At 38.9% G+C, this 22,589-nt stretch overlaps 1 protein-coding gene across 1 annotated transcript in view; it reads right to left on the minus strand.

Moving 5' to 3' along the window:
• The window catches only part of LOC107690236 (voltage-dependent T-type calcium channel subunit alpha-1I-like), a 124,831-nt gene extending 104,733 nt beyond the window's left edge, over positions 1-20,098 (minus strand). Inside the window, exons 1-2 of the mRNA XM_016488491.1 lie at positions 19,992-20,098; positions 14,806-14,939 (exon numbers count right to left, since the gene is read on the minus strand). Of these exons, the coding sequence (XP_016343977.1) occupies positions 14,806-14,939; positions 19,992-20,081 (224 nt within the window). The 5' untranslated portion in view covers positions 20,082-20,098. The remainder of the gene's footprint in view (positions 1-14,805; positions 14,940-19,991) is intronic.
• Between the last annotated feature and the right edge of the window lie 2,491 nt (positions 20,099-22,589).

Genomic DNA, 22,589 nt, shown 5'->3' on the forward strand with positions numbered 1-22,589 from the left:
TAACATTTCCGTCACACGCTTGAGGTATTCGGCCAATCACAACGCACTGGATAGCTGTCCAATCACAGCACACCTCGCTTTTCAGACCGATGAGCTTTGTAAAAATCGACACGTTTCAGAAAGGTGGGGCATAGGGGAGAAACAATAATGTACAGTATGTTCAAAATAATGCGTTTTTTTAACCTTATACCGCATAAACACATTTCATTAAACAAATACACAAAATAATGCTCTTTTTAGCAACATCATATGACCCCTTTAACACACATGACATTAACAATGAAATAATGTTTTTGAAAAAAAAAAAAAATCTAGAAAGAATATGATTGTTTCAAATAAACCAATTATGTCAGGAATTTGTGGATTGACTTTGTTGAGCTTCGTAAGTTGAAGCTGAACAGTGAATGAACACTGGAAAACTGAACCCCATTATTAGACGGTTAATTCAGTGGCTCCGAACCCTGGTCCTGTAGGCACTCCAACACTGCACGTTTTGCATGTCTCCTTAATCAAACACACCTGATTCAGGTCATCAGCTCATTAGGAGAGACTCCAAAACCTGAAACTGGTATCAGAGAAAGGAGACATGCAAAATGTGCAGTGTTGGGGTGCCTCCAGGACCAGGGTTGGGAACCACTGGGTTAATTAACTCACCTAAATCATATCCATAAGATTAATCAGATATATACAGAACATAAATATAATTTTACAACTTAAATCAGCACAAAATGATGCAAATGCACAAGTGATGCACTGGCCAGAATATGCACGTCACGTTGTGAGTATGCTACGGTGACCCAGTAGTACACAACACATCGAAATCTCCACAACACAATAAAATTGCCACAACACAATGCACAGGACTAATTTTATTGTGTTGCTGCTTGTTTCCGTTGTGTTGTGCTCATTTTGTTGTGTTGCGGCTCGGTTCCGTTGTGTTGCAGAGATTTCATTGTGTTGTGCACTACTGGGCCACCATACATTCTGGTCAAGAAACTCCCACCATCTGACCAATATGCAAAGCAATTAAAGAACTTGTAGCCTAAAAGTCAGAAAAATAGTTTTTAACTCAGAAATTAAATATATACTAAAAGTTGTTTCCGCTGTGTTGCAGCTTGTTTCCATTGTATTGCGACTTGTTTCAGTCGTGTTGTGATAATTTTGTTGTGTTGCGGCTTCTTTCTGATGTACTGTGCACTACTGGGCCACCATAGTTATGCTCTACGTGGAAAATAAATTACTATAGCATAAAGATTAACAGGACTCAATAACACTGTACTCAATATAATTGATAATAATCAATATAATTGATATACAATTGATGAATAATTTTAAGAGCTCAGGTTTATACATAGATGGTTTTAAAATGTTTTTTCGAAAGTCTGAATATTTGTTTTAATTTTGTACATTTTTTACAATTAAATTTGTTTTTGTTTTAAAATTAGATGTCATTTTAATCCAAGTAAAGCGGCCTAAAATTAATGAATATGACATAACAAAATATTGACTGTATTTAAAGGACTAAAACCAAAAACAACTGTAAAAATTAACACTGCACTGAAATTCAGACATTTTTGTATCCAACCCACCAGCGAGTAGAAACAAAGAGCTAATTAAAATATTGAGTAGAGACTAAACATCTGGTTGCAAGCGCTGCATTTCGTCAGGCAGGTGCGGACATGCTGTGCCTTGATTAGAAAAGTAACCAATCATTATGACTGTACCAATGAGACTGCATGTTAATAAAAGTTGTACAAAGGGCTTATGGGATATTCGTCACCCCCAGCGGCATGGATTTATCTAAATAAACTTGGCTTAAGGGAAAATAGTAATTCTGAGCCAGAAACAAGAGAGAGAGCGGAATAGGATGAGGACATGGACTGTGTTCCTGTGTAGTACTAACACAGAAGAATGATCGACTGCAGTGGTGTTGTAGAGCTTGACAATCCCATTATGTCAATTACTGTCTGACTGACAGCAGTGTCAGCACTCAAAAAGTAGTGGGATGCTGCCACATGCACCACTGCGGCTACTTGTGTGGCTCAGGCAGTGAGAGACACACTCCCTAACAATCAAAAATTCCAGAGAATAATGCTTCATAATACCCATGCAAATCCTCATAAAAACAGGCAGAAGTTTTCTCTTAACAAATATAACATATACAGCATGGCATAGCAATGCACGATGAGACAAGATTCCAGTGACAAGCAATGTTTTTTGTCCACAGAGAAACAAAAAATGCTGTGTGATGCAAGAAAATCACAACCAATCAGCATCAATTGGCAGCTGTAGAATGCATACCTTGTATTTTCATGACTTCCATGATGCTTCAGCAGATGGGATGATTTTTTATAAATTTTCTTGTGGAACCAGAGGAATTTATCATCTATTGTCTGATACCTCAAAACTCCCACAATGATAAATAAAAAAGTATGATGGAGGGAGCTGTTAAGAACTTTGTACCAATGTCCAACATTGCTGGAACGGTTTATGATTTCTGTCCAAACACTTTTTAATTTCCCATTCAGTGATGTGGTAAAGTTGTGTGACACATGCATAGCCTTGACCTGAAATGTCATTCTGTTTTTATCCACTGCATGCAAAGAGTGTACTATATTCTAAGTTATTCTCAGCTTACACTTTTTATATGTAATGTCCTATAATACAGTTACTATAGCATCAGCAAGCCTGGAAAAACCTGAGTTTAAGTGCCTTGCTCTGGGCTACCCTGCAGATCGCCCCATGAACTTGAGATTTTTGGGTCATCAGTCCTTAACTATACTACCCATCACCCATTTCTTTCAGAAACATGCTAACAAGAAGAAACCCTCACAATAACAATCTCAACAAGTGTGAACTGTTCAAAACTGAAGGCAGGTGTCTTACTGCCCAGTCAGTCCATGACTCAACAGACAGAACTAGCATAAAGACCTTCTAAGACACCATAACGTCACGTCTAATGATGTACTGAAAAACAAACATAGAAAGAGATAAACCAAAGAAATAACCAAGTGAATATTTAAAGATTGCAGTGGTTATTTCTCCTTAAAACAGAATTCTAATTGGAATTTTACACATTTATGAACTCATTTACTGCTTTTAACCATTACATCAGATGCTGTTTTTTCTTTCTACAAACCAATGGACAACATACACAGGATTGTGGGATACCATAGGCAGCAAAGAATAGATCTATGCTGCCTTCATCTCAGTATGTGGATGGATGTGGATGTTATGCAAACATTGGATTCAGAGGGACCTTGATGCCTTCCTACCTCCATGTACCGACTGAAATGCATTTTCGGACACAGCCTATGTCTATGTTAAGATACACACAGCTCACACTGCTTTTTCTCCCTTCATCCCGCTTTTTCTCTCTCACTAGATTTCTCTGCCTTCCTGCATGTCCATCATGAATTATTGAAAAGCTTCAGACCAGCATGGCTTCAGGAAAACTCCTAAGTTTGATGTGCACTCGTCACTGACTCGTTCTCCCTCTTTCCTTTTACTCAACCTCTTTCATTCTGTTTTTTCCCTCTAGTATCTCCTTTTCTCACAACCTATTCTCTCCATTACTGTCATCATCTCACCATAATGCCTTTCAGTATTATACCAGTCAAATCAGTGCTTCTCAATTGATGGGCATAGATTTTGGTTCTATTTATATACTATTTTGTGCTATTTATATACTATTTATTAATTTTATTTTTTAGATTTTCCATTTTTATTTTTTTATTTTAGTTTAAGTTTTAGTCATTTTGTTATGTAATGTAATTTTGATTGTGATGTTGTTTTTTTTCTATTAGTTAGGCTAGTTTTAGTAATTTATTCAGTTTCATTTAATTGCCAAGGAAACATTTCTAATTTACACTGAAGTTTAAGGTTTTCATCCAATATCTCTATTTTATTTCAGATTTATTTTAAATTACCAAAATGACAGTTTTAGTTTTAACAATAACAACAATGATCAAGACCAAAAATGTTTGGAAAAAATGCTAAAATGTAAAATAATAAATGCTACTAACTATATAATCATGTTCAGTTCAGCTAGTTCAGTTATAAATTGATACCTATATATGCTTTGTTGATGTTAAGTCACACACTCAATCAAACTACAGTATTTTTTATTTTTTTTTGGTCTTTTTCTCATACAAAGGTATCATATAGATTTAGAACACCTGGAATATAACATACAAGTCGCATGGACAACTTTTATGACATATTTATGCCATTTAGGCATCACTGACCTTATGTGAGAAAGTGTAGCCAAGATGAACATTAAATGGAATAAAAGTCATTAAAAGTCACAGGTTTGCTTCCCAGAGAACACACATTGATAAAAAATGTATACTTTGAATGCACTATAAGTCGCTTTGGATAAAAGCATCTACCAAATGCATAAATGTAAATATATAAGTAGTTCTTCTTTGAGAAACGAGTCTTGAGATCCCCGTGTTCTGTTCCACTCTATTGCACTTCATCTAGCATTCCTGTGTGAGCGGCCTCTTGCACTGAACTCAAATAATACAGTACATGGCAAAGTTAAGCATGAGCCGCAAGTGCTGCTCCACAAACCAGTTCAGGTCGAGTACCTCAAGCTACATGGGAATATCTACTACAGTACATGCCATGCTAAACACAACACCATCATTAAAAATGGTTTCAATGGCATTATTTGGAGCGATACTGCTGTAACAGCGATGTCCCTGACTGCATCAACTAATTCTGAACATCTCAATTTCAATCTAGAAGAAATTTCTTCCACTCTTTCATTTTGAATTTCCACAACATCTTTACTTATTCACGCCCGGGCCTGCTGAGGGAGGCATAAGCCTGCAGTGCTCCGTCCGTCACTCAATAAACACCTGCTAATCACATACAGCAGTTGGCCCTCTCATTAGCATACATACATTATTCATTCATGCAAAGAGAGCTGATTAGAATAGAGGATCAGAGAGGGGATTGGACAGCTAAGTGAAGAACACTACACGTTGAGTTATTTTGTTTCTGAGTGAAGCCAATGAGACCAGTGTATAATCGGACAACATTGTAGCACTTTAAGTAGTGTTCTTCACAGTGTTTCTGATTATGAACAAAATAAATGCTCCATTTAGATGCATAAATGCAGGCTTTGGGTGAATACACACACACATGCTCAGAGGCACGAGCACACACTTGCACTCAAGGCAAACATTCTGACAGAAGTCAGACTGACCAGGTTGGATGATCCAAAAATATCAGCAGAGCTTTTTTCCTTTTTTTTTTTGTAGAATCAGTTGAAATGTCAAACTGGTGATTGAAATGTCATATAGAGTGAGAATACCTAAGAGAGCAGGATCTCTCCCCTCTACAAACACACTGACATTAACACAATTTACACAAACACACTTTAATGGCAAAAGGGTCTGACCCTCAAAGGCACCATGATGCCTACAGGATGTCTTTAAAGGGGTCCTATTATGCTCTTTTACAAAGTCTTGATTTTGTTTTGGGGGTGTACTAAAACATGCTCTCATGCTTGGTGGTTCGAAAAACGCATTATTTTTCACATAATTTACATTATTAAAATACCTTTCTCCCCAGGCTGGCACAAACGGCTCGATTAGTTCCGGCTTTGATGAAGGTCCACCTTCCGAAAAACAAAATGTGTTGTGATTGGTTAGCTGTCCCAGTGCGTTGTGATTGGCGAACAGCTTAGACGGTGTTTCAGTACTGCCACGCCCCTTGCTCCGTCTTTCAACAAAAACTTTTGGGCGAATCCGGCACTGTACTGTGTCATGTTGTGGAAGCTGTCCTCAGTAAAATGCGCAGCACACAATAGCTTGTATCAGGGTCTTTATTTCCAATAAGTAATGATATGACTTCCGATTTAGAATTTCTTGAAGCTGAACATAACTTATGAACAAGAGAGTTTGTTTTCCAACAAATTTCTCTCTCTGATGTTTGTTCTGCTTTAAAAGAATTAAATGTGAATAAATCGTCAGGTCCTGATCATATTGCTCCGCTGTTTTTAAAACTAGCAGCTGATTTTATTTCTCCTTCATTGACATATCTTTTTAATCTTTCATTAATAACTAATACAATTCCTAAGATCTGGAAATCAGCATTTGTTGTTCCTCTGTCAAAAGGGGGTGATCTTTCCTTAATGGATAATTATAGACCTATATCTAAGCTCTGTATTCTTTCAAAACTTTTGGAAAATCTAGTAAGTAAACAGTTGACACAGTATTTAAATGGTCATAACATTCTGTCTAATAATCAGTCTGGTTTCCGTAAAGGACATAGTACTACTACAGCCACCTTAAAAGTTTTAAATGATATCGTGGAGTCATTAGATAATAAACAACATTGTGCATGTCTTTTTATTGACTTATCAAAGGCCTTCGATACTGTGGATCACAACATATTATTAGATAGGCTTAGATGGGTAGGACTATCAGAACATGTTATTTTATGGTTCACTGCTTATTTAAAGGGTAGAACCCAATGTGTCCAGGTGGAAGGTGTTCAGTCAGACCTTTTAGAGGTTGTCAAGGGAGTTCCGCAAGGATCTGTGTTGGGACCATTATTATTCAGTATATATATAAATTGCCTTGATTTTAATATTGATAAAGCACGGTTCCATTTTTACGCAGATGATACTATTGTATACTGTTCAGCTCCCTCTAAACAACAATCTGTGGCTGCATTACAGTCTGTTTTTGATATTATCCAAAACAGATTTCATGCTTTGAAGTTGGTTTTAAATGTTGAAAAAACTAAATTTATGCTATTTTCAAATTCTAGAACTTCTTTAGAGAACTCTGTTGTCCTTCAAACTTCTCAGGGGAGCCAAATTACCTCAGTGTCAGAGTACAAATATCTGGGTATTATTATTGACAACAAATTACGTTTTGGTCCACATATTAAGTATCTGAGTAAAAAATTAAAGAAGAAGTTAGGGTTTTTCTTTAGAAATAAGTCATGTTTCCCATTTAAGGTGAGGAAAAAACTAGTGTCCGCTGCATTTTTACCGATTCTTGAATATGGGGATGTGGTTTACCAGCATGCCCCTTCTTACCTTCTTTCTTCCTTGGATGCTTTGTACCATGGTGCTCTGAGATTTATTACTGATTGTAAATTTTCAACTCATCATTGTGATTTATATGAAAGAGTTGCATGGCCTTCCTTGAGAATACGAAGAAAAATGCACTGGCATTTGTTGATATATAAGGCAATTTTGGCAAAAATTATTTGCCAAAGTATCTCTGTTGTTTTATACAAAGGACTTTAATTGGAAATCATTCATTGCGTTCTCAGTCAATTTACAATCTCTGTATACCTTTTGTTAGAACTGAGCTTGGTAAAACCTCTTTTAAATATGCTGCAGCCTCAGATTGGAATCTTCTTCAAAAGGAGATGAAGTTACAAAACTTGGCGTCTTATAATTATTTTAAGTCTTTATTATGTAATCTTGAGAGTAACTTAATGGTGTGTAATTGTTTTTAACTGGTTATATGTTGGTTTTGTAATGTATGTTGTAACTACGTTGTTTATTTGTATATGCAAACTCGGCTGCCTATCTTGGCCAGGACACTCCTGGAAAAGAGATTTTAATCTCAGTGAGTCTCTTCCTGGTTAAATAAATAAATGAAAAAGTTGATGGAAGTTGGCCTATTTTCAGGCGCTGCGTAATATCATTGCGCCTGCTGCACCCATGGTACGGCAGCAAAGTTCCTTGATTATTACGCCGGAATGAGAGTATAGTTCCTAGGCATATCGCTGATAACTTTTAATTTTCCATCGGTCTTAGTACACGATGCAACTACAGAAGAGTCAAGTTTTAAATAGGAAAAATATAGAAACTCTTTGGTCATTTTTGAGCGAGATGCTAACGGTCTAATCAGCTTCAATGATCTATGCTAAGCTACAGCTAAAAGTGCTACCGCCAGACCCGGAGATCGGCTGAATGGATTCGAAAACGGTAGGACTTTGAGATTTGTAACTTTCTAGATCTTTTTTATGCCCAAACATACACACTACACACTGACTAAAATTAAAAAAGTGAAAAAGCATAATAGGACCCCTTTAACAGAGGGACACGACAGGACATGCAGAACTGAACTAGCCACATTTAGACAAATTAACCACCACAGACACACATGCAAGTTCACACGCATACATAAACCACAGAGAGATGAGCTCATCAATTTCCTTTCCACCTGGAAGGATTAAACCTGCAGGAGGTCTTTCTGCATCAAATATTCTTAAAGAAGCAGTCCCTCCTGGACAGAGAGACACATACCCGAAGACAAATTTGCTCATCTTTTGTATCGTTTGCATTACATGAAACCCATAGCAGGGTATAAAACCAATAAATGCTGACTGAAAATTAGAGATGACACAGACAGACATAAAGATAGAACAGTCAGAACCGTAGTTAGATAGTATGATACAGTATACAATAGGGGTGGGCGATATGACCAAAATCTTACATCACAATAAGTAATTTTATTTCACTGTAATGATATGATATACTTATTTTTTCTTTAAATAAGGTCTTCATGTTATCAATATTTTAGATACCATAGAGATTTCATAATTCGTGTCACCAGCGTCAATATTGCAAAAAAAGCCTAAAAAAAACTAAACTCAAGCTCACTGAAAACAAGTAAACACTTGGCGATTAAATAAGAATAAGAAACAAATTACAAGCAATAGAACAAAAAACTACAGTAGAACAAATAAATAAGAAATGCTACATACTGTACATAAAGTAAACAAATTTATAAAAACACTGCATATTCTTAAATACATATCTCTTCTTATTAAGTTACAAAAGTGATTTAGTCAAGAGCAGTGAGAGATTTTCTCTCTTTTGTTGTTTAATTAATATGAATGACAGACAGCAGGAACATTAGACTGCTGTCACTTTAAGAGCTATTCTATATACTGTTACATGTTTACTTTCTGAACTGTTTGCTTTCACTTAAGACTTAAATTACTGTGTTTACAAGGATACTTGCAAAGATGGGCATTTTGGGCACATACAAGTGAGTGTATTTAACCTATAAAGTGACAAAAATAACTTGGTTCAATACTCCCGTGCTCTATGAGCACCGTCTTAACGTGTGTGCACCTCTCTGACCGCGCTCAGAAACAGTCTCTCAGACAGCATGTGCATACAGCAAAATTAGTTCTCTTTCACTGCTGATTGCATTTCAAAGGCTTCAAATTATTTGTTTTTAAACCGCAATGCTTAAAAACACGTGCAAACGATACATTTTTGTGACCACGGTTGACAAATTTCTACCAGTTAATTGTATCTACCGGTATATCGCCCACCCCCAGTATAATGATAGATAAATAGACATAATGACTGATAGAATGATAGAAAGAAATAAAGAAATAGAACAATAGACAACTAGATATCTAGATAGCTACATAGACAGATGGAGAGAGGATTCATTACTTTACTTTTGTAATGAATATAGTCATTACTATATCTCAGGCCCCCCAGGTGAGTCTAGTATAACTTCAACAGAATAATTGAATTACAAATCAACCAAGCTATGCCAAGCAGTGAGGGAACATGCCAATGTGATAAAGGGAGGGAAATAGAAAATAAAGCCAAAAATAAAAGAGAAAAATAAAAAAACACAGCATATGTGAGGTATTATGGGGAGAGACATAAATAAACAGAGGCAAATCCTGAACAGAGGCTCAGATGGAAGACGAGAGACCGAGAGAGAGAGAGAGAGAGAGAGAGAGAGAGAGAGAGAGAGAGAGAGAGAGAGAGAGAGAGGGGGGGGGGGTAACCTGCCGACGGGCAGCCTCTCTCTAATTGTTCACTGCTTTGCTGCAGCCTCATTCTCCTGCTCTTTCTTCATCTCCCTCACTTTCATGTACCGTCAGTCTTCTAGAGTGTTAATGTGTGGGGTGTGTATGTGTGTGTGTGTGCATCTTGTGAAATGAGACTGCAAAAATGATGACTCTTCTGTGCGTGTGGAGACGGAAGAGAGAAAAAGTCACAGAGATAGAGACTAAAAAAGGCAGTGAGGCAATCTAAGCTTGTGAGAATAGAAACACTGAGGCTGTGTGTGTGTGTGTGTGTGTGTGTGTGTTTGTGTTCAGGAAAATGGGGAGAAAGAGGCATGTAAGCTGGGTGTGTATTTAGTGATAGCCTCACTGACTTCACCCACAACACAACAGAGGGATTAGCCAAGAGTCGTCTAGAAAATTTCACACAAACATCCCACCACACAGGAAACTCACACAGGATAGGACTTTATGTAACAGGGCTTCTAATCCAGTGTTTACCAACCAGGTGTGCGTGTACCCCAGAGGGTACTAAGAAACATTTCGATTTTGCTTTGTTTAACATGTCTTCGTCGCCTGGAAATCACAGGTTCTCATTAAAATGTGCACTAATGGTGGTGTAGTTGCTCATGGGTGATATTTCATACTTGTTGAGTTCCGGCGGTTTTTAAATTCCACCATTCAAATAGCGCAAATGACTTTACGTTTGTTAAACATCTCATCTGGATTTCATTTTTAAATGAATTTGCCGTTAGGTCTTACTCTGAGAATATTTCTGTATGATTGCCCCCAGAAGTGTCACAACTGTGAAAGACAAACAAGCGCAGGTGTCTTATTAAAGAGTGAGGAAGTAGCTTAGTCAGTCAGCTTTTCTCGACTGTTATAAGTTAAAAATCATTAGTCGACTAATTTAATTCTGTGAGTGATATTTGTACAAGTTAAAAGCAATAAATTTCTAGCTACATAACACAATTTTCTATTAATGTTCCACAGCTGGAATATTGCTGTAACAGCATATTCCCAAAAAACTAATGCACAACATTCTTTTCCTGCTATTCTCTTGTAGAAATACCGAACTTGCTTTCCATTTATTTTAATCGATTTCTATTGCAGTAATTTCACCCAATCAATAACTCTCACACATGTCCTTGATAACATCACACTAGAGTGATGAATTACAAAATACAAGTTTTTGTTTGAAAGAAATGATTACTTTCATTCAGCAAGGATACATTAAATTGATTAAAAGTGGCAGTAAAGATGTTTAGACTTGTTACAAAATATTTCAAATTAATGCTATTTTTTAACTTTGATGAACTAATCCTTGCGGTTTTCACAAACATATTAGGAAGCACAGCAGTTTCAAACATTGATAATAATAATTTCTTGAGCACCAAATCAGCATATTAGAATGATTTCTGAATGATTATGTGACAGAAATTTCAGCTTTGCTACCACAGAAACAAATTATGTTAAAACAGTTATTTTAAATCATCATAATGTTTCACAAGTTACTGTTTTACTGTGTTTTTGATCAAATAAATGCAATAAATGGTTCAACCTCCGGGTGCCTCTGAGGAACCTAATAACCAGATCGTGTTTCCCCACTGATCTGCCTCCCACGGTGTCGTGGTTAGCCGCAATCGCGGCCATGTACACCTTAAGTGTAGAAGCAGACAGGTGCCTGTCCAGGCCTCCTTGGAGGAAAGAGAGCACAGATCCGATGCCACATCTCAGAGGGTCCTTCCCCTGGGAAGAACACCAATTCACGAAAATGCGCCACTTCAGGTCGTACAGCCGTCTCGTCGAGGGGGCTCTGGCCTGAATATTGGTATTCACCACTGCTGGTGAAAGGTCTCTGAGTTCCTCCTGGTCGCGTCCAGGAACCAAACATGAAGGTCCTTCCTCAGGGGAATTCGCCAGGGAGGAACTGATGACATGAGCACGAGCTCTGAGAACCAGGTCCTGTTGGGCCAATAAGGGGCCACAAGCAGGAGCTGTTCTCCATCTTCCCTCACTTTGCCAGTGCATCCGTGCCAAGGGGAGCCTCGGTCAGGGAGTACCACAACTGGCAATGGGTCGATTCCGATGAAGCAAACAGGTCCACCTGTGCCTGGCCGAACTGACTCCAAATCAGCTGAACCGTTTGGGGGCGAAGCCTCCACTCGCCCCTGAACGAGACCTGTCACGAGAGGAGATCCGCTACACGATTGAGGTCGCCTGGGATATGAGTGGCATGCAGAGACCTGAGTCTGTGCTGGCTCCAAAGTAAGAGATGGCGGGCGAGTTGTGACATGCGATGGGAGCGAACACGACCCTGGTGGTTGATGTATGCAACCGACGCTGTGTTGTCCGTCCGGACCAACACGTGCTTGCCTTGGATCAAGGGTCGTAACCTCCTCAAGGCCAAAAGCAATGTCAACAACTCCAGGCAATTGATATGCCAATGCAGCCGAGGGACTGTCCAGACCCCTGATGCTGCATGCCCGTTGCACACGGCGCCCCAGCCTGTCTTGGAAGCATCTGTTGTAACAACAATGCGTCTGGACACCTGTTCTAAGGGCACGCCATGTCCATCTTGGGACTCAGGTACGAAGCCAGTGCTGAAGCGGTCTCATATGCATCAGTCCCAGCGGCATAGCCGTGGCTGAGGACGCCATATGCCCCAGGAGCCTCTGAAAGTTTTTGAGAGGGATTGCTGTTCTCTGCTTGAGAGCCCTCAAGTATTTCAGCACTGACTGAGCACGATCCTGAGAGAGGCGTGCAGTCATCGTAACCCGAGTCCAATTCTACACAGAGAAAAGAGATACTCTGCACAGGGGAGAGTTTGCTCTTTTCCCAGTTGACCCGGAGTCTCAATCGGGCTAGGTGGTCGAGGACCATGTCCCAGTGTGCGCAAACCAATTCTCGCAAGTGAGCTAGTATCAGCCAGTTGTCGAGTTAATTGAGAATGTGAATGCCCACTTCCCTGAGAAGGGCAAGGGCAGCCTCCCCGATCTTCGTAAAGACGCGAGGAGACAGGGACAGCCCGAAGGGAAGAACTTTGTACTGATATGCCCATCCTTCGAAGGCAAACCGAAGAAACAGCCTACGCCTTGGTAGGATTGAGACATGAAAGTTTCATGTTTGAGGTTTAACATTCTGAATGGAAGCTTGTGAAGGGCCCGGTTCTGAGTCCTCAAATCCAGGATTGGTCTCCAGGATTGGTCTGAGCCCCCTGCCCTTCTTGGATACAATGAAGTACGGGCTGTAAAACCCCTTCTTCATTTTGGCCAGGGGACAGGCTCGATTGCACCCTTCTCCAGAAGGGTTGCAACCTCCGCCCGAAGAACAGCCGCATTCTCACCTCGTACTGAAGTAAACAGAATGCCCCTGAACTTGGGCGGGCGCCTGGTAAATTGAATCGCATAGCCGAGCCGAATGGTTCTGAGGAGCCATCGGGAGGGATTGGAGAGGCTAAATCTAGCATCCAGATACCCTGCCAACGGTCTCAAAGGAACCATGTTCGACGTACCTGGAAGTGGTAGGCGCTGTGGCAGGAGGTGAAATGTCCTGTAAAACACACCATGCCTTGTCCGCAGAGTCTGTCACATGTGCCACCAACGGATGAAGGAACATGAGTTCGCCAGCATGCATCGTGTTGGCTGAGTGATAGACCATTTGCATCTGAACGTGAGGAGACAGAGTGTCTGTGTACAAACAGGTTCTGATGCATGGTTTCAGTGTCTGGCCATCGCAAATGGGAGGGTCACAAACGCTGTGTGTGTGACCCAGAGAAGAAGGAAATTGCTCTTTTTTACCTCTGCCAGGTGTCAGACAGCCGTGGAGGATCTGAATCCACCATCTGGTCTCCCAACATGACCAACTAAAAAACCCACAACATCCCTCTAAAACCCTCAGAATAGATTGGTATATAACCTTAAACTGCTTTAACAGACAATATCAACAAGCGCAAATTGTCAAAAAAAGTGGGATTTATCACAGATCACAAAACTGTAATTTGTGTGTGTGCATGACAAAAAAGTGTTTTATGCCAGAAGGACCAGCATGGAAGAGACTAATGTCTATCATTACACAAGGCCACATTCACGCCCATCATGTTATAATGAGTGTAATCTTTCACTCAGCAAATCCTGCTAGACCTGAGAAAATCCTGGGATGGGGCTGCTCACTTTTACAAACCCTGAACTACCCTACAGTACTTGAACAGACATTTGGATGTCTAATTAAATTAGCATGCAAAAGTAGAAAGGAAAGATTAAAATGTTCTATGCAGAGAATGAAAAAAATGTTATGGGACGCTTTGCTCATAGCCAATTAAGGTAGCATATAATAAAAAAAATTAACACCCTGTATCACATTACGGCTGTGTTTAAATTTGTTCAGCCTCTTAACTTAAGAGTGTTTGTTTCCTGTGATCTAGAAAGGAAAGTCTGACAGAGACAGAGCCTATGTGTGTGTATTACAAATTAAAACAAGTTTATCTCACTCCAGCAGGTCTGTCCTGATGATCCAATGCTTCTCCTTTTCTGTTCTGATGTCCTCCTCAAAAAATTGTCCAGAAACATTTGGTAAATTAACACTTTTATAGCAGTTCTAGCAGTTTCACTTCTCTTTTTAGCAGTGAAAACTGGGAGATCTTGAAAACAGCATCAGAACATGTGGGATGCTTGTACTCGACATAAGTGAGATCTGAAGGACTGTAGCTGAAGTGTTTGGTCTGGACATACAACAGAATACATGAAAAGCCCATCAAGGGCATTCTGGAGCTAAACATGAAGCACACATCCTTCAGAGATCACATTGTAAACCTTTAGTCATATTCTACACAAGCCAATTTCCCAGAACAACTGAAATGAAATGTCCATTAATACAGGTCACAGAATGTAGACGTCTCTACGGAGATAAAAGATAAAACCACTCAGGGTCACTATAGCCCCCGATTCACCTGGAGCTAGAATGAATGGTGTGTCAAGAAAGGTTGAAAGAAAACAGAAGTGCCCTTACCCTGCCATGACGATGAAAAAGTCCAGTCTGTTCCAAGTATCGCCAAGATAACAGCGACGGCCAAAGATTCCCAGAGCCACCATCTTCACCACCATCTCCAGTGCAAAGAAAATATAGATAAATGCATCGAATGCCTAAAAGAGATCAACAAAGACACTTGTATAACACAGTGTATGTTTAAATATACCCTATAAAATCAAAATCTAGAGTGGCATTAATTCCATATTTTGCTTTGAGACAATCACTATAATGTGCTCCCAAAAGCAGCACAGATTGGTTCAATCAGATGTACTCAAGAATGAGAATGTCCCTCCCCGTATACCACAAATTTTCAATTTAATTTTTCAAGTTGTAAAGCTCAGTTTAAATAGTTAATGTCTAAATAAATTCTTAATATTAATGATAAACAAATAATTAATAAGAATATAAAAATAATAAATACATTTTTTTTTTTTTTTGAAAACAGACCCAGCATTAGATTAGATTAGGTCTCTCACTTGCTGGCTGATTACAAAGCAAACCTGAGTTATTGGAAAGAAAATGGCCAATCATCATGACTTTTAAAGCATGTTTTTCCTTCAGCTGTTCGTCAGACAACAAGTGGCAGACACATATTGTTTCCGTCAATTGTAATTCCTATGTAAATCAGTGGGGGCTGGTGCTTTTCAGGAAGAAAGATGCTCAAAAACTGTTTGACAGATTGAACGATAGATAGAGCGACAGAACAACAGACAGATAGCTTGATACCTAGATACTGTAGATAGACAGACAGACAGACAGACAGACAAACAGATAGACAGATAGATAGATAGATAGATAGATAGATAGATAGATAGTTAAAGAACAACAGAGAGACATATTTTAATTTATAAGAAATGATTAGCAGTCCGGATGGAATCAGTTCTCCAGATCTGGTTCACGATCCATTAATTGCTCTGCTCAACTGTATGCTCTGCAAATATGACCTCTGAGCATTCAAATTTGCTCTGGGAAGGACATAGTAACCGAAATACTTAGCAATGTGTTGCACGGCATCGTTTTTTTTTTTAATACACAGTATCTGACTGCTAACGAGAGCTAATGAGATCCTGAGAGAAGTCAAAATCTGAATGAGCCTGAAACAAAAGGGCTTTTAAGAACCCTTGTATAAGTGAACAATTGATTATGAATTCCAGTCAGCACCCAGCCTGTTCACCCTTACTTCACCTGACCCCGGACAACCCACCCTGGAACTCATTTCCCAACCGACGCTGAGATGACTGACGATCAGAGCAGACGATCCATTTGACAGAAAGCATTTCTTTCATAAACAATTGAGTCGCGCGAGTACACAGACTTAAAGAGGGCTGTTAATTAGCTCCTTACAAACACTCCGACACGTGATTGTCGCTGTCAAAGCCCTGCTGCGTTCTCATTACGATGCCACAGATAGCTGGGATTTTGAGCGACTGATTACACAGACCAGTCAAGCCGCGATCGCCCTCATTAATGGCTTTGTTTCTGCTCTCATGTTGGTCACTCGTTCAGTTTTTAAGTTCAACCCTGCAGGGATAATTATATCGATGTGAGAAGTGTAATTTTCTTGCACACACGTGCAGAAAATAGAACGTCTGTTACGTTGTGCCCCTTAGTCTGAGTCACCTTTGCATGTCCCCAGTTGCCAAGTAGAACTGATACAGGTTTTGTTTCACACAACAGAGTGTTTATGTGTGATACAGGGAGGAGGCCGTTGGGCAGCGATGCCAATTTGGATGGCTGCCCGCACGAGAAACGTAGAGTTTGAATCTAGCCGGTGCGGACAAGCAAAACAGCACTGGTTTAAGATCCACTGTGGGACCAGAGGACGCAAACATCCTGGCGCCAAGAGGATGCTTCCTCTAAAGCTACCTTCTTCCACACACCATACCTGACATATGGCTCTCTATACGAGTCGGTACACACACAGCAAGCAGGAGAGAGACAGACTTTCGTTCCTGCCCACACAGTTTTCATTTCAACCCCGTCTTTTTGTTTTGCAGTCAATCCAAAAAGCTAATGTGAGAAATATCGCATTGCAGACCTTCTTAATTTGCATTTCTCTCTTCAAAACTCTTTTTACACAATGAAAGTACAGCTCTGAACAGCGAGAGCTCACTGAGGGAATACTGTCAGCCATCTTGACTGGTAAAACATTGAGTCATGGCTCTCGCTCCATTTTAGCTGTACCTATGAGAAGGTAAAGCTGACGTCTGATGCCTCCGGCCTGCCGCAACGCAAGCCACTTTCACAGGTAAGTCTGAGAAATGAGGTAAGCTCACAGTCAGCATTATTTCTTAATTGGGATATGCACTGTGGAAAGTGATTGGGAATTGCTATAAAATTCAATTCAATTTGGCGGAAAGCCTAGTCATTAGGGGAAGATCTCGGTAACTTATCATCTCTTGGACTAAAAGCCTGTAAGATGACTTACAGCGCTTCGCCTATGTTTCATCCTTGTAAAACGTAAAGGGATATTTAACCTAAAACTGTATGATTTCATTTACTTTCTTCTATAGACCAAAAAAGATGATATTTGTGTATGTGTGTTTTACAATGGAAGTCAGTGGGGTCCAGTGTTGCTTGGACCCCACTGACTTTGATTGTGTGCAAAAACACAATATTTTAAATATATTCTACAGAAGAAAGAAAGTCATAAAGGTTTAGAAAGACATGAAAGTGTGTAAACGATGACAGAACTTAAATTTTTCGGTGAATTATGCCTTTAAGCAGTACGTTTTTCCATCAGATCAAATTGGTCTGTGCCTTTATTATTGTGAACACAGGGCTTATGAATCTAGACGGTGTAGCAAAATGTCTCATGGTGTTGCACACACTGAGGATATTCACAACTGCAGACAGAAGTCAAACTCACCAACCTACAACCATCCCTGATGACACTGTTCAACAAGAGGAGAGTATAAATTCATCTCATATTGATGTGTTGTGGGGACGAGCGGCCCGCAAGAGTCCTGTTTTATTTATAAGATACAGAGAGAGTTTATATTGCATACATTGGTGAATAGTATGAAAAAAGTAGGGCAAAATACTGCTACTATTTTATTATCTGAATATGAAAGTCAAGGCATTTACTCAGTTTCATGTTGCTTCAAACACATATGAATGATTTTCTTCCACGGGACAAAAAATAAATTCTTCAGAATATTAGTACTTGTTGCTCTTTTCCCCAGTTGACAATGAACGGTTTTAAAAAGCAGAAAAAAAAAACATAAGTGGCTCATACAAGTCCTCTGAAGGCAGATTTGAATGACAAACACACCGAAATTAAAGTTGTCACTTATTCAAAATGTCTCCTGTAAGCTACTGACTGCTGTAACTGAATCAATGAGAACCAAATCTGATGAAAGAGTCATTTCAATTAATTCGTTCAATTCAATGAACAAATCTGACTCGAATTAAATTTGTTGACAAATCTGACATTGCTCTCATGAACATGCAAATGTAAGTTAAGGTGGATGTCAATATTTTAGTGAATAACTTCAATTTAGATCTGTTCACCACTTAAACCTATAACAAGACTTCAGCAGAATACTAGGAATGTAGTGTGTTGTCGTACTGACCCCCTTTTTTATCAAACTTTTATGTTTTTTTGTGTCCCTTTTAAAGCATGAAAGGCTTAGTCTATGTTCATTGTAACTACATTGAAAAGAATGATCATCACCAACTGCATCATTCAAAATATCTCTTTTTGTTCTCCGTAGAAGCAAGAAAGTCATTCAGGTGGAACGCCATGAGTGAGTAAATGAGGACACAGTTTTTAGGTAAGCTAATCCCTTAATGGAGTGTGTGCATGTTTAAGCTGTGCCATGAAAGCTGAACTGGAGCAGTGCCATAGGCGATGATTTTTCTAACACACAACGATCATGTACGTTTTTATGTGAGGTCTCTGAACAGACTCCCTGGACCCAGCCGTCACATCCAGGCAAGCTAATGAACACAGCAGGGCTCCTGGGACAGTGGATGCATGGAGAGTTTAGAGGACACATAAAAACGTCCCTAAAGCTCCCAAAAGATGACATAAGCAATTAAAGGCCATCCTCTGTCAACACAAACCCCCCCCCGAATTCTGTCTGCTTCATCAACCTCTCAGAGTGAGAGAGAGTCTCATTAACCAGAGAGTCGAAAGGGATGATGATAATAAATGGAGGGAAAGAAAAGAGGAAGATGGGCTGGGAATCGTATGATCCTTAAACTCCCTTTAACTGACATAAAAAAAAAATTGCATTTTGACAGGGCATATTAACAACATTCAGGGCTGGTCTGTTGCATGAGGTTGATTTTATATGTCTGGAAAGAGAGCAATACAGATTCTCTGTTTCAAAACCTACGGAGCTTCTCATGAAGGCAGACATCTTAGGTTCGTTCCTGCTGTCAAAGCTATTCAAAAAGGTAACTTCATTTAAACTATGCTTTAAATATTTCAGTTTTGGCAAAATTTTGAGCAACCACTCCATGTACGCTTTGCGGAGAAGAAAATGTTATACTGTAAGAAAAAATAGCAAAAATGTTACCTTTTTGTAAGGGTACAAAACCTTATCATTGGGGCAGTAGCCTCAAAGGGACAACTGAGTATTTTTTCTACTCCTAAAAGGCATACATTAGTACCTTCAAGCAGTAATATTTCACCCAAAAAAGGCAATTCTGACATCATTTACACACCCGTATGTTGTTCCAAACCCTTAAGACTTTTGGTCCCTTCATTGTAACTTCAAGTAGCCAAAACCTGTAAGATCCACAAAAGTCATAAAGGTGCCATAAAGCAAGACCACATTAATTGAGCAGTTTATTCAAAATCTTGTGAAGAGATACTGATAAACAGATTTAATTTAGTCTCATCTTTTGGGTAAGTAAATTAACCTACTATGAACCTTTTATGGGTAAATATCACATCACATTTTTTTTTTTCCAGGCAAGATCACAAGCCACAATTTTATCACAATTCTTTTTCATATTGACACTTTAGTAAGTTATCGAGCTCTACAGCCAATCTAATTTCCCTATTGAGCCCTACAAGGTAACAATAAATAAATAAATAAATAAATAAAGATTGGCAGAGCATTTGTTCCATGACATTTAGAATGCTGACTTAGTAGGTTGCTCACTATGTTTTGGAACAGAGCTAGTTAGTGTATATATGTGTCCACACTGACCTGTAGAATCTGACAGCGCTCTGAGGTGCAGTCGATGTTCTCGCAGGGCTGGTACATCCCCAGAGTGACGCAGTTCAGCAGGATCACCATGATACTGATGCGCTCGAACCACGTGAGGAAGCATATGTTAAGGCCAATATTTATCAGCAGACAAGTAAATACAATAATACACAAAATTAGACATTTACACTTTTTGATTTAGGTTTTTTAGCTTACTTGTGAGAAAATTGCTATCACGTTGCTAGGACACACTAGTTTGAGGGTCAGCAAGGTTCTTGTTTTGAAAGAAATTTACTCTGCCGTTCACTCAAAAATACATTTATTATTGTTACAAAATATTTATATTTCAAATCAATTCTGAAAAAAAATATTAAGCAACACTGTTGAACTGTTTTCAACATTGATAATAATAAGACATGTTTCTTGAGCACCAAATCAGCATATTAGAATGATTTCTAAATCTATATTATATAATATTAGAATAATTTCTGAAGGATCATGTGAGACTGAAGACTGGAGTAATGATGCTGAAAATTCAGCTTTGCCATCACAGGAATATAACAATATAATATATATTTTCAAATATATTAAAATAGAAAACATTCACAAGATTACTGTTTTTACAGTATTATTTTTTATCTAATAAATGCAGCCTTGATGAACATAAGATACTTTTTTTTCAAAAACATAAAAAAAAAAAAAATCCCCAAATTTGGAATGGTTGTCTAATTAAGCAGTTTGCTACATAATTGCTGGCAGAATAAGTTCCATGCTGCAGTTTAATATAGGTTTTGGGTTTATTTATGTCACTGGTGAGTATTTATCGCTTCCTAAGCAAATTCAGAAACAAGATTAGCTTTTCAGATTAATCTTCCATTACTAGCTGCGTTCGGTGTTGATTTATGACACCACTAATAATGATAAACCTTAAAAACAAATCTTGTTCCTGCATTTGCTTCATAAGCATTAAATATTTACCAAACATCATACAATATAACATCTTGTTTATTGTGTGTGTGTGTATATACTTTACATCAAATGTGTAAATTATTATTTCACACCAATCTGATCAAATTAACAAACACCGTACTGTATGAATAGGACAAATCCAAAGAGAACTCCACTCAATGAATACAACCTTCACAGTGAAAGCACATCACAAAGAAACACAAAATACACTGAAAATGCATTTGTCACCCCCTCCTCCCTCAGGCCTGTTAGCTGCAGTGAAATCTTCAGGCCTCTCCACTAAATCTCTACAAGCCTCATCTCTTCACCTTTATGGACCATTTCTTTTTCAATTTACTCTACTCCGTCTTTTCCTCCGGCTTGGTCAACCTTTTAGTGAGCTATTTTTTTCTGTTTGTACATACGTCTGCCCCTCCTTGTTTAACTTCCTTGTTCACTCCATCATGTTTCTCTCTTTCTCGCTCCCTCCTGCCTCTCATCTCCAACACTTATCTTTTATTTCCTGTTTTCATGAAAAATTTTCTAGTGTTAGAACTGCATTAGCCACAGGGCAAAAGGGCTGCTGATTTCGCTTTGTGCTGGATTTAACAGCGCTATACATTCCTCAATTAATTAGGAACTACCAAAAAACGCACCGCACCGGAAAGAGGCTTCTGGCACTCAGTAAAATGTGATTTATGGGCAAATTTTCACTTTTTTTTTTCTTCAACCTCATTCAAACTTTCAATGAAGAAAAATGTACATTTCCATATGCATGTGCTATATTAGACTAAGGGATTTGCTACAGTGCTGGCCACACTCTGAACTTGCGTGTGCAATATTGTAAAAAGCCTCGCAGGCTTGTGTTCCTGCTTTAATCATTAGAATGGAGACTGCAACCCCCATAGGGCTAAAGCAAGCACCCGCATCATGCTGCAAAGCGTTCACTATGGTTACTGCAGGAAATTGCTTCTTTCTTTTTTATATTATTGTTGATACCTCATCAGGTTCTAAGGCGAGCTTTTGGCAGAGGGAAAAAAGCGCCCACAGAAACACTTAAATGACATTAAAGGGACAGGAGCACAGAATCAATCTCACAGTACACATCACAGAGAGAGAGAGAGAGAGGGGTGGGAGACAGAAAAGGAAGAGAGCGAGTCAAGGCCGATGGGTTGACAGAAACATGGCCCGTTTATTTAAAGAAAGATGGAAGGAAGGCTAAAGGGGTGTGAAATGAGACAATCACATGCACACAGGGATAACATTTCACTCAAAGAAGTTATTGGGGGGAAAAGGAAGATGGTCACAGTAGGATCAGTGAGGATGAGGATTTGCTGCAGATTTTGCTTCAGGACCTGATCTCACTTTGGATATCAAGTGGCAACCAAACACAGTTCCAGCACTGTTTATCATATAAAAGTGAATAAAAATGTCCTTAAAAATCAAATGCTGGAATTTATTAAAGGGGTCATGAAATATTTACACATATGAGAGATTGCTCTACAATAAAAACATGCTGCAAGTTTCAAAACTCAAAACTATGTCTGCAGGTTCAAATGTTAATTATTGTTTTCTACCCTTCTGAATTGGCCAGATTTGAAATTGCGATGATTTCTCCTCGACACGCCCCTTACTTCAAGATCAGTGTGA

Source organism: Sinocyclocheilus anshuiensis, unplaced genomic scaffold (assembly GCF_001515605.1).
Source record: "Sinocyclocheilus anshuiensis isolate Anshui unplaced genomic scaffold, SAMN03320099.WGS_v1.1 scaffold461, whole genome shotgun sequence".
In the NCBI taxonomy this organism is placed as follows: domain Eukaryota; kingdom Metazoa; phylum Chordata; class Actinopteri; order Cypriniformes; family Cyprinidae; genus Sinocyclocheilus; species Sinocyclocheilus anshuiensis.